The following is a 12,157-nucleotide window of genomic DNA, read 5'->3' on the forward strand; positions in this document are numbered from 1 at the left end:
CTGTAAACTAGAGAATACTCTTGTGAACTTGGTGATATAATATAATACTATCTTTCGGTGATGCTATTTACAGCCTGTGCAACTTTATTCAAGATGTTTATTCCTCCTGGGTCTTAGTTTCCTCATTTGTAAAATGATAGCGTTACATTAGATGGTCTCTAAGCTAATTTCCAGATTGAAAGCCTTAAGTCCTCAGGTAAGTGATGAAGATCACTGGAGTGTATTCTATAAAGAAGCCTTAATTGCCCTTTCACTGTAAATAAAATGCTTCCTAATTTGACCAGTTTGGGTTATGAGAAAGAAATAGGGGCCTGGGAATAATAGCTCATCTTTCTATATCATTTTAATTTTTATCTGCCTATGAGCTAAATAATACAAAAATTATTATTTCCATTTTACAAGCTTGGAGACTTAGCCAATATTACATAGCTAGTAAATGTAAAACTCTAGAAGGGATTCAAATTCAAAACTCTTAATTCCAAGTCCATCACTCTTTCCACAATATATGGAATTCCATGTAGAGATAGGTACTGGAGTTCTAAGTATCTGAACAGTTCCAGAGGTTTGAAGAATAGGAGAGACTTAAGCCCAAGGTTATGCTAAATCATGTGTTAGCTGAGATGCATTTCACTTAAGAATAGTCCAGGTTTAAAGTCATTTGAGTGGAAGCAGTTCTGGAAGTGATGAGCCTTCCCTTTGCTCCTTACCCCTGCTCGTTTCCCTTCCTCAGAAGCAATGGATTCAGCATCTGAATTATGGTTCCTCACAAAGAGTGATCAAGGAAATGCCCACATTGAGAACTAGTCCAGTAGGATTGAGAGATAGATCCAGCCAGCAGCACCCCCAAAGACAATGCAGGCTCAGGTGTTTTCAAAAGCAGCAGGAACAGTTGCATAATTTCCATGGCAACACTAGGCACTTCATCAAGTCACAAGGGTTGGGGAAAGCAACAAGGTGTGAACATAGGGTCAGATTCCCAGAGAGAGCAGGAGGGAGTCTGGTGTCTTATAAAGTGTCAGAGCAAGAATCTGTATTTGGTCTTCTGATTATTTCCTCTCCCACTCCCTCTATCCCCACACCTGACCTCCAACATTTATGTTTTAAAGATTCTTCTACAGCTAACAACCTAGTGTCGAAGACCCATCACGTCTTAATATTCTGTGGACCCTTCCAGTTCTGGCTCAATTTCCTTTGTAACTCTTAACATGCTGTGTTCTAAGTTTCCTTCCAGCTCTAATATGCTACATTCTAGGTTCCCTTCCTGTTCTAATCATGCTACATTCGAAAGCTCTCTTCCTGTTCTAATATGCCATTCTAAGCTTTTTACAGGCTCCAACATTGTGACTTAAAATCCTGTCTAGCTCTGACATATTGTTTTGGGTAGGGTTAAGTGCAGAGATGGATCCTACTATGTGGATTCCTTCCCTAGAATGGGAAGGGCATAAAAAGGGCCTGACATCCTATCCCTCAGTGTTCAGCCCATGGCCCAGTCTCCTGAGGACATCCCCAGCAGGATTTAAGAAAAGGGTGCAGTACCCAAGAGCCTGAAAGAGTTTGAAGATAGGGGATTAGGGGATGGATACCGTTTTCAGCTGCTCTCTTGAGGTTCTCGATCATAGTGTCGTAATGGATGCGGCACAACACCTTCTCCTCCACCAGCCCGAACTCCTCGCCTGTGGAGAGCTGCCGCTTGCAGGAGAAGCAGGCAAAACAGGCCAGGTGATAAGCATTGCCCCGTGCCCGTCGCACCCAGTCACTGGCAAAGATCTGTCGGCCACACCGGGCGCACTTGGTACCGAACCGGCTGGAAGAGAGAGAAGGGAAGGAGCTGGAACTCAGGGAATTGGAGAAGGAAGGAGAACCTCCATTAAAGTGTCTGTATCTCTGTTCAGTTCAATCTCACTACTGTCACTGCTTGCAAATAACATTGGTAGTAATCATAATAAAGATAACTTTCCTTTCTGTAGCCCTTTGAGTTTTTAAAAGAACTTTTCCTCACAACTTTCCCTCTGAATTGAGAGGTATCTTGGTGTAATGGATGGGGGTGGGGGGACAGTTTTGACCTCAGGAAGATAGATTCAAGTGCTCCGTCTGAAATATACTAGGCTCTGTAATTCTGGAGAAGTCCCTTAATCTCTGAGTGCTTCATGCAATTCTTTAAGTCTGTAAATTACAGATGAGTTACCATGCAAAAGGGAGTTTCCACACAGAGAGTTTCTCTATGATGATGAAAACATAACTCTGATCAAAGAGTCCAGTGGATTGTGTGCTACAAGTATTACTGATTTCATTTTACAGATGGAGAAATTGAGGCTTAGAGAGACTAAGTTATTAAATGCCTCACTCAAAGCAACACAGGTCCATATATATTATTGACTTTTGATCCTCACAAGAATCCTATGAAGTAGGTTGTACAAATTGTATTGTTTTCATTTTACAGATGAGAAAATCGAGCCTTGGAAAAGTAAAATAACTTGCCCAAACCCTCAGGAGCAAAATGGGTGTATGTGGCAGGGCAAGATGACAAGAAGGAAAAGTTTGTTGAGATTACAGATTAAACAGACAACATTGTCATGCTACAGTGAAGGTGACTGAGGAAAAAAAAAAAAAACAACTTAGTTAATATTTAAATCAGCTGAGCTTCCTGAAGCACAATGAGAGTCAGGGTAGAAAGCAAGGAAACCAGAAGGGACTCTATAGTAGGAAGAAAAATGCTACTGATATTCTGTGTTTGTTATTCTACGTCTCATAATGATATATTTTTGGATTGGAAAGCATTTCACAAAGGTAGTGCAAAATGTGATTGTTCCCACTTTACTGGTAAGAAAGCTGAGACTTAGGAGAGTGATTTGGCTCAGACTTCCAAACTAGGTCTAATTCTTAGTCTAAGAATTTAGAATTACAAGATAACAGGCTGAAAAGGTTGTGAAAAATTATCTAATACAACCCATTCATGTTAAAACAAGGAAAAAAGAGATATAGAGAGGAAGGAATTTTGCTTAGAGTAATAAATTAAGACTTAAATCCAAGTCCTATAATTCCAAATAGAGCATTCCACACATTTCACTGTGGGGATAGGGATGGTTGGAGGAAGATAGCCTAAGACAAAGAATTTTGGGGGATTATAAAATTATTATTTTTATTACCAATTATTTTATATGCATAGTATTACCTTTTAGAAGATGGAAAAAAATGAGCTGGAGTAAAGGAAGAGGGGCTAAGGAGAAGGAAATATTCCAGGGGTCAGAGAATATGTTTCTTTTGTCTTGGGCTCTTTGAGGAAAATTAACATTATTTGGAAAGATGTAAATGCCTTAAGAAGGAACTGTGCCCAGGCCCTTGAACACAGGAGATCCTCAATGAAAATTGTGTAATAGGTAGAAAAACCACTGAACTCAGAGTCAAGATAACTGAATTTGGGTCCTGTCTCTGCCTTTTATTAGCTGTGTTTGTTTAGGCATTTCTTTTCCTCTGTAAGCCTTAGTTTCCTTACATGTAAAATGAATGTTATTAATAATAAAAAATATAAAATAAAATAAAAAATAAGTTTTATCAAGGATTGTCCAGATTAGTCACTTTCACTATGTGATCTTGAGCAAGTCACTTGAACTTTCCTTGCTACCTCACCTATAAAATGAAATCTTATTGTGTTCTAAGGTTCCTCCTGTTTTTACTGTGTTCTATAGTCTAATATTCTGTATACTAATGTTCCTTTCAGTTCTAGCATTTTGTGTTCTAAGGCCTCTTCCAGTTATTATGTTTTATATTTGAACATCCTATAAAATGTAAACATTTTTTTGTTGACTATGATATCCATAAGCCAGTTGGTGGGCAGTAAAATTATGAAAAGAAAATAACCTGACAAAGCAGGTGAGTGCTTCGGGCATCTTGTATTCTCAGGGCAGAGGACTAAGGGTAGAAACTTCTAGCGAATTCTTGAAGAAGCATAAAGCAAAAGTGAACCCCTCTACTCTTACTCCCCTCCCACCCACACATTCAGAAAAGAATGAACTGAACAAGTCTTAGTATTTAGGAATCAAGAGGCCCAAAATGAATATGAACAAATTCATAACATGAAAATAAAATATACAGAAGAAACTTGAGGGTGAAGGTTAAGATAGAGAGGCTTATTCGAGCACACAGTCATGAATTTAGAGCTAAAAGGACACTTAAAATTGAGTCCACCCCTCTTGTTTTACAACAGACAAGGAAACTAAAGCTGAGAGAGGTTACTTGATTTGCCCATCCATCTCTTGTGGGATTTGAACTTACATCTTCCTGGCTCTAAGTTCAGTATTCTTTCCATATATTATTCTGCCTTAATCATATCTCGAGCTCCAAATTCTATGGGAGGTGGCAGACAACACTGGCAATGCCCTGCCTCACTCCCCACCCAAACGACTCATTTTAAGTCCAAATTTGGAACTTATTGTCCCCCCCCCCCCAACACTCTTTGGCACCTGAAGAAGAAAAAGGAGCCAGGGGCCAAGGGCCAGGGTCTATGGTTGATTTTTCAGAATGCCTGACATCATTTTCCATTGGGGAACTTATTTAAGTTGTTTAAAATGTTTTCATTGTGTATATTCAATGGTGTCACTGGGGAGTGAGGGGCGCAGCTAATTAAAACAAGACTGAGGTCTGTGGTGTGTGTGTGTGTGTGTGTGTGTGTGTGTGTGTGCTGGTCTGTATAATCTGTGTCTGCAGAAATGTGTGCTGCTGTGTGGCTATGTCTGTGTGCTGCACCTTTGTTTATCTGTGTGAAGTTTAGTGTTTTAGGATATCTGAGTGTATCTCCATACATATGTGTGTGTATATGTATACATGCATTTATGCATCACATGCATACCCCTATCTAATCTTATTGCATTTGTATGTATGATATATGTGTACATATCTCTATTCCTCTTTGTGTAAATGTGAATGAACAGAGTGTCCCTGTGTGCTGTATGGGCAACCTCTCTGTATCCCTGCAAATCTATGCAACTGTGTCTATGTCCCCCTGCCTATGTACCCTTGCTTCTATGTGTATATATACTTGGGTTTTTGACGCTTTTTTTTTTGGGGGGGGGGGAGGGATGGTCTCTATTTAAGTATGTGGTTTTGAATCTCTAAGTTTTGTGAACCTGTATGTGTTCCTGTCTGTGTTCAAGGGTGTTACCATCTTTGTATTTGTATATAGCAAATAGAGTTCGAGCCTCTTTGTGGGTGATATCTCCATGTATTTGGGTGCTCCTGACTGAATCAGAAATGAGTTTTGCCTCACTCTATAGATCAAGCCAAGAGAGGGTTTTTTTGGTTTTTTGTTTTTGTTTTTTTGCTTTCCCCGACTTCCACTCTTTTCAAGACAAGATCTCCTTTTACTCTTCTCTTCCTCATTCCTGCACTTCCCCACTGTGATCTTTTACAGTCTCAGCTCGCTAAGTGCAGCCTAACCAGCCCCACCCCCATCCTTATACTCAAAACCCTCCTGCCCTTGGGGCCTTTGGGGACCGGGTATGCAGCCATAGAGGAGAGGAACTAGTGAGTGAAGGGTCCTGGTCCCGCTTGCTGCTCGCTTTCAAATTTACAGTAATTATAGGCAGCTTTGAGCCCATAACAATGTACAGATTCTTCTCAAGGATGGAAGAGGCCCCATTAGCCGATGCTCCTCTAATTAGCAGCTTCAAGGAAGGACGATCCTATAGTGTATTTAAATGACTAATCACAGAGCCATTTGGGAGAAGAAACAAGAGGCAGAGAAAGTGGGGTGTGGTGATTCCTCCCTCCCCCCCCCCCCCCCACTTGACCTCCTCAAGCACAAATCCCAGGAAAATGGAAGTGGGCAAAACCACGGTTAAACGAAAGCATCAGTACCCACGGTGTTTAATTCAAAGAGCGCAGCTTCCAAGAAACTTTCGTTGCAAACTGACTCCAGTCAGTTTGATCTCGATTCCGGCTTAGAGTGAATATAAATTCTCCCAGAAAAGGACTTACTTTCCTCTCTTCACGGCGAGGAAGTCACTACCAGAGAAGTAGGAAAGGGAAAAGCAATGTGTCTTTCGATTCCTTTTGCCAGCCTCACCATAGGACTTAGCTTCAGAATCAGAGAGAAACACATTTATGATTTATTTGGTTGAGAGGTCCGTGAGTCAGATGTCGCGTAAAGTTTGGGCATGGGAAATAGGAATCAGCTGGGTTACAGGTATAACTTTCAGTAAGTCATTGCGATTCTGAGTCTCAGTTTCCCCATTAATAAAATATGAATGATAATAATTGCACACTGAACTCAAATGGTTATTATGAGGACCAACTAATAACCAGTATGGGATAGCGCTATTTAAAAGCAAGATGTTATTATTAAGTCAGTTTTTGGAGGAGGGAAAGTAGACTCCGAAAGGACTGAGAAAAGGTTGGAGATAGGGAGCTCGCTGAGGGAGGGGTTTTGGAGAAACTGGTTCTTTGATATCCTCTGATTATGATTGTCGTAATTAACAGAAGTGATAAATTCCCAGCTCTAACGGGAGTTTTTCTGGGTCTCTAAGATCTGAGATTCCAGTTTTTGTCTTTGATTCGTAGTACTCTGCCCTAGCCCTGCAATGTCCTTGGAGACAAGAAAGGACTCCGTGCACTGATACCTGGACCCTGCTTCCCCCATCCTCACCTTCCTAGCGTTCATTTGGTTCCCTGGCTCTAAAGGAAGTCTGAAAGCGAGGAGTCCGTTCGGACTCAATCCTGGGACTGTTAGATTGAACCGCGATCTTTCCTTCAGCTACCCCGAGAAGGTGACCAGTCCAGTAGTCTCGAAGGACCCCATGATGCTTTCGAGGGAAAGAGGACGAATCCAGATCCCGTTCACCAATCACCATCCCACCAACCACCTCCATCCCCCTAGTCCCCATTACAAAAGCCGGTCCAGAACTAAAGGATTTAGAAGTGGACGGAGACCCTTAAGGACTGTCTAAACTAATCTGCTCGTTTTACAGATGAGAAAACTAAAGTTAAGAAAACAACTTAACGGCCACAGCTCGTCAGACCGAGACACTGCTCGAACTCAATTTTCCCGAGTTTATAGCTCCTTCTGGGCTTTCTCTCAGATAATTCTATGGAGAGCTTTCAATTAATTATCAGAAGTCCTTTTAGAACGTTACTGATTCTTCTAATAATCCTTATATTTAAACATCGAAGTTCACATCATCTAGGAACTCGAGTCCGATCCCGACCAGGCCCATTTTTTCCCAGAAAGCTCCCTGAAGCTGAGACCTCTGCCCCGAGCCTGAAGCACATTAATTAAACACTGCTCCAGATAACGAAATCCCTGATGAGCTGGCCTCCCGGTGCTCGGATCCAATCAAACTCTCAGCATCTAGGCCCTCTGTCTTCGGACACGCAAACTTGCGTTCGGTGCGTCGGCTTCCGTGGAGTCTTTCGATATTCTGCTCCTTCCTCCGAGCTCGTGCTCTCGGCCGCCCGGTGTTGCCCAAGAGCCAGGGACTCAGCGAGCTCTTTCACCTCTCCTCTGAGTTCGGTGAACTGACAAAGCTCACGACCTTTGCTACCCAGTCGCCGCGCTTTCTTGGCCTCTGCTGCTCCAAGTCCTCTAGTTCTTCTGCCCTGAGGGCAGGACTCAGCATCTTGCGTGCAGAGGCCGGGAAGGCGGATACATTTCTACCCCGAAAGAAAAACCGGGATTGGTCGTCACTCTGTCTCACTGGACTCGTGGTTATTTTCTACAGCCGCCTGCTTCAGCTAGCCTGCTCCACTCTAATTCCGGGAGCAACGAAATTAAAGCCCGCGAACTAAACGAAACAAAATCTAAACTGTAAAATGGCATGCCTAGGATGGGCTGGGGGAGGGTCTAGCTGGGAGAGGATATGTCCAAACCTCGATTCTCCGAAGTGAGGGGTTGAGGCCGGAGGTTCTGAATGAAGGAATCTAAGGCTTAGGGGCGCTTAAATGTCATAGACAGAAAAGGAAGGGGAAACGGTTCTGGAGAATGAGGGCTGTAGGAGATGGGACTGGGTGAATTGTAGGTACATATTGGACATTGCAGTAGTGTAGAACATAGAAATACTTTGGGATTGTAGGGAACCGGGCTGAGACGTGGGGGAAGAGCTGGGGGCAGAGGGTGGCCCCAAGGTAAGGCTGGACACTTCCGAGGGTGGTAACGCCGAGTTGGTAATGGCCGAGGAGAGACAGGCTATAGGAGAGAGTTGTGTGGGGCCGTAAGACACCTAGGCGTAAGACCCGGCATTCTAATGGGCAGTTAAGTAGAACACCAGGCAGTAGTAGCGGAGACTGGGAACTGAGCAGTGCAATGCGGTGGAAAACCGATCGGCTCGAGGTTGTTGAACTAGGGGGCTGCAGAACTTGAAGTAAGACAGAACTGAGGGATCCACATAATCTGGGATTTAGTGACATGGGTCTAAGATGCTGGTTTGAGAAAAACACGCGAAGCAGAGGAGCTCGGGGCTGAGAAATCCAGGCCTGTGGAAAATGCTGCAGTGAGGCATTGAAGAATAAGGACCCGCGCACCACTTTGAGATACTTAGTCAACAAGCATTTAGATCAGATAGAGGTAATAGGACACAGGAGTGAAAGGCTCGGAGCTCGGGGACGCCAAGAAACTGGGTTTTGTAAGATTTGAGCTCTACTCGAGCCCACCTCGACCCAAAATACATTAAAATATCCGGCGGTAAGATTCACAGACTAAGACACTGATCTGAGCGTCACGGTAGAGTTCGGGAATTGGGAGCTCTGGGGCTCAAAGCTCAGCAGAGCTTCAGAAGGCTGGGCTAAGCCGCGAGGAGCTCGAAGCCCAGGGTTATAGGACTTAGAGCAGTGCGAGGTTAAAGGACTCCTGAGATTGTAAAATGTGTAGCGGCTCTGAGCTGAGGGGCATAGGGCTAAGTGGAGCAGAGAAGAGTTTTATTGCAGAAAGAGAGGTGCAAAATTGAGGAATATGGTTCTGAGAGGCTAGAAAAGTCTGCAGCAGCATCCGCACTGTGAGACATCGACTTGGAGCCAAAAATGTAAGCCGCGGCGCGGGCTTGAGTGGCTTGGACCTGGGTGCCACGGATAGTGGCGCGCGATTGTAGAACACGCTGCTAGGAGCGCTTGTAAGGAGATGCGCAGGGATGGAAAATTCGGAGGTGAGAGATTGAGGAATTCTTACTGCGGAAGGAGATTGTAAGGGCACGAACTAGATCAATTCACAGAACTAAGAAGGGGAGAGAGGTAAGCAGCTACAAAGCTCCCCAGGGAACATGTGACTGGTCCCAGGTAGGACACTGATAACTCAGATTCTGGATCTGAACGGGTCGTCGGGATGGACGGATTAAATCCAGTCCTGAGCCTTAAGAAGGCAGTTCTCTCATCTGAGTGGGCTGGGTTGTGTGGGGAGGGGAAAATTAATAGCACCTTGGTTTAAAAATTCTGGGTCCAGCCCTGAGGCCAGGAGAAAATGCAAGAAAACATGTCTTTAGAATCTCTCAGCCTCTGCAGATCCCTTTTTGGCTTCTGACCTTCAGTCAGCTAGACAGTTACCATAGAGAAAATAGAGGGGCAAGTCAAGATGTACAGGTTTGGGGCCTCGGTTTGCCACCCCCATGCTATAAAACCTTAATCTATCCATTTCCATTCTCTGGGTCTCTATTTAAATTTCTATTAAATGGAAAAAAATAACTACCTCTCCTAAAGGCATCTGATGAGAAGATAGATAAATGTGAAAAGTCAGTTTCTAGTTTTAGAATATTTTATGGTCTACAGGCAGGGTCTTGAACTTTAAAGGATCAGTGAATCCCATTGATCCAGGGCATAGGAAACTGCAGACTCATCCTTAATCTTCCTATGGAAAGGAGGGAAGGAAGAAAGGGGGGAGGGGGAAAGAGAGACAGAGATAGAAACAGAGAGACACACAAGATGGGGACAGAGAGGGGAGTATTAGATCTTATTGACTTAGAACCTGAAGTGAAGGGACAGAAAAGAGAAACTTTTGAGTAATTAAATTGAGAATTGCTAGTAGGATGGGTCAACTTAGGTGCTAGCTTGTTGAAAAGTTCTGACCTCAGAGACCTCATACCCATTGGCTTAGAGAGGAGTGCAGAACTCTTAAGTGATTTTTAAGGTCCCTTGCATCTCCAATATTCTGTTTCAACATTCTGTCTTTAAAATTTTTCTTTCAGCTCTGACATTCTGTATTCTAAAAGTGTACTGAAGTCCCTTCCAGGTCTGATATTTTGTCTTATTTTCAAGAATGTATGGCTAATCTAACTGTGTGACCCTGGGCAAGTCTACCCCTATTGCCTCAAAGGAGAAAAAAAAAAGGAATGTGTGGTTAACAACCATTACTCATTACTTTACCCTCAAGCTGAGTTATAACCATGAAACTATGGGAATGGGGGAAGAGGATGGGTAGGAAGAGGAGTTGACATAAACCACCTGGTAAAGAGCAATTGCATCAGGGGACTAGATAGTACCTCTGGGATACAGTGTTCTTACTTCCATTGCTACCCTAGTTAAGTATAGAAACATAACATGGATGCTTAGAACTACTTTACAATATATGCTCAAAGAAACTTTTATTTAAAATGAGAGGTCAGGTCTTCAGAAATCAAAACTAATTTTATTTTGTTGCAGCTTTCTTGCTATATTAAGTGTGTGTGTGTCTGTAAGCATACACAAAATTAGTTTTTTTAAGAGTTTGAAGGGATCTTAGAGATTAACAAATGAGGAAACTGAGGCCTAAGAAAAGTGACTTCTCTAAAAATCACATTATTAGTAGGTTTATTCACATCCACTCTCAAAGAAGTGTTCTTGCTATTACCTCAAGTTCTTTCACAGTTTTTGTTCCCCCTTCAGACCCTCATTTAAAAACAGCTATAAGCAAAAACAAGCTCATATAATATAAACTTGTTCATGAGAAGATACTGATGGACCTGCATTCTAGCTCATCTTTTTGTCTCAGGCCCCATTTTGTAAAATGAAGCAGTTGAATTCTAATCTCCATTTCCAACTCTAACATTCTGAGACTTTGGTACTGGCATGTTTACTCAATTATCTACTTTTACAGGACTTTATGGCTCTGTAGAACAAATACTGAACCTGGAGCCCAGGATTCAAATATTGACTATGACACTAACCAATAGTGTGGCATTAGTCAAGTCAACTGTCCGAATTTCAGGTTTTTTCTCTATAGAATAAGATAACAACACTTTTACTATTTTCCTAATGGAAGTTATATGGAAAAAGCTTTGTAAACTTAAAAAGCATGGAACTGAATAAATCTTATCTCTAGGACTCCAAGAGCAAATGTTCTGGGCTAAGGAGACAGTGAAGTGCCTCCTAACCCTAACTGGTTTGCCTGTTGTCTGCTTGGGGTGGAGTGGAGGAGAAAATGGAGAACTCCTTTTCTTTTCCTCCTTCCACATCTAATGTTTATATCATGATTTAGGTTTGCAATGTACTTTACATATAATCTCTTTTGTTACTTGCAAAGTCTGTGAAGTAGCTAAGGCAGTGTAAGTATTATCTCCAATTTATAGATAAGTTGAGAGGCAGTTGGCACATGAGAGCACTGGGGGCAGTTTTGAAAAGCCCAGACAAAGCACCATGGATTTGTTTTTTCAGTTATAATAAGACTTTAACTGGGTCTGGGCATGAATCTCAGTTTGATAATTTGGCAGGGGAGGTGGTGGGGAAGGGAAGGAGAGAACCCAGCAGACCACAGAGCAAAGGCAGAAAATCCAAAGTAGGAGCGGACCAAGCCAAGCGGGGCCCTTCCTTCCCACAGAGAGAGACGCTGCTCTGATAGAGGCTGCCAATCCCTGAAAGTCAATAAACCTGGAGCTGTCAGAACTGGGACCCTAAGGGGTGGGGTCCTTGGCCCTTTGGGAGGATCTGAGGGAAAGAAGCCAGAAGCCAACAGGGTAGGGCTGACAGCAACCCCACAGAAGAATGCCAGCAAATGAACTGGGGTACATTTCTCCCTCCTCACTTTCAGACTTCAGGGAATCCTGAGAAGTCAGTGACAGCAACATTCTACCCCCCAAGCCTTCCAGTTGCAGTAATTCCCACTATCTGAAAGCAGTATGCCCAAGACAGATTGCTCCCTTCCTTGAGAATCACAGGCTATTGGGGCAAAGAAAGTTAAAGCTGAAAGAGACCTCAGAACATGGAATGT

At 43.0% G+C, this 12,157-nt stretch overlaps 1 protein-coding gene across 2 annotated transcripts in view; it reads right to left on the bottom strand.

Moving 5' to 3' along the window:
* Window positions 1-12,157, bottom strand: part of LHX6 (LIM homeobox 6) — a 37,125-nt gene that overhangs the window by 17,043 nt on the left and 7,925 nt on the right. For both annotated transcript variants that reach the window (XM_051979577.1, XM_051979576.1), the window contains exon 5: window positions 1,584-1,804. In XM_051979577.1, the coding sequence (XP_051835537.1) occupies window positions 1,584-1,804 (221 nt within the window). The remainder of the gene's footprint in view (window positions 1-1,583; window positions 1,805-12,157) is intronic.

The sequence above is a fragment of the Antechinus flavipes genome, chromosome 2, assembly GCF_016432865.1.
Source record: "Antechinus flavipes isolate AdamAnt ecotype Samford, QLD, Australia chromosome 2, AdamAnt_v2, whole genome shotgun sequence".
NCBI lineage: Eukaryota > Metazoa > Chordata > Mammalia > Dasyuromorphia > Dasyuridae > Antechinus > Antechinus flavipes.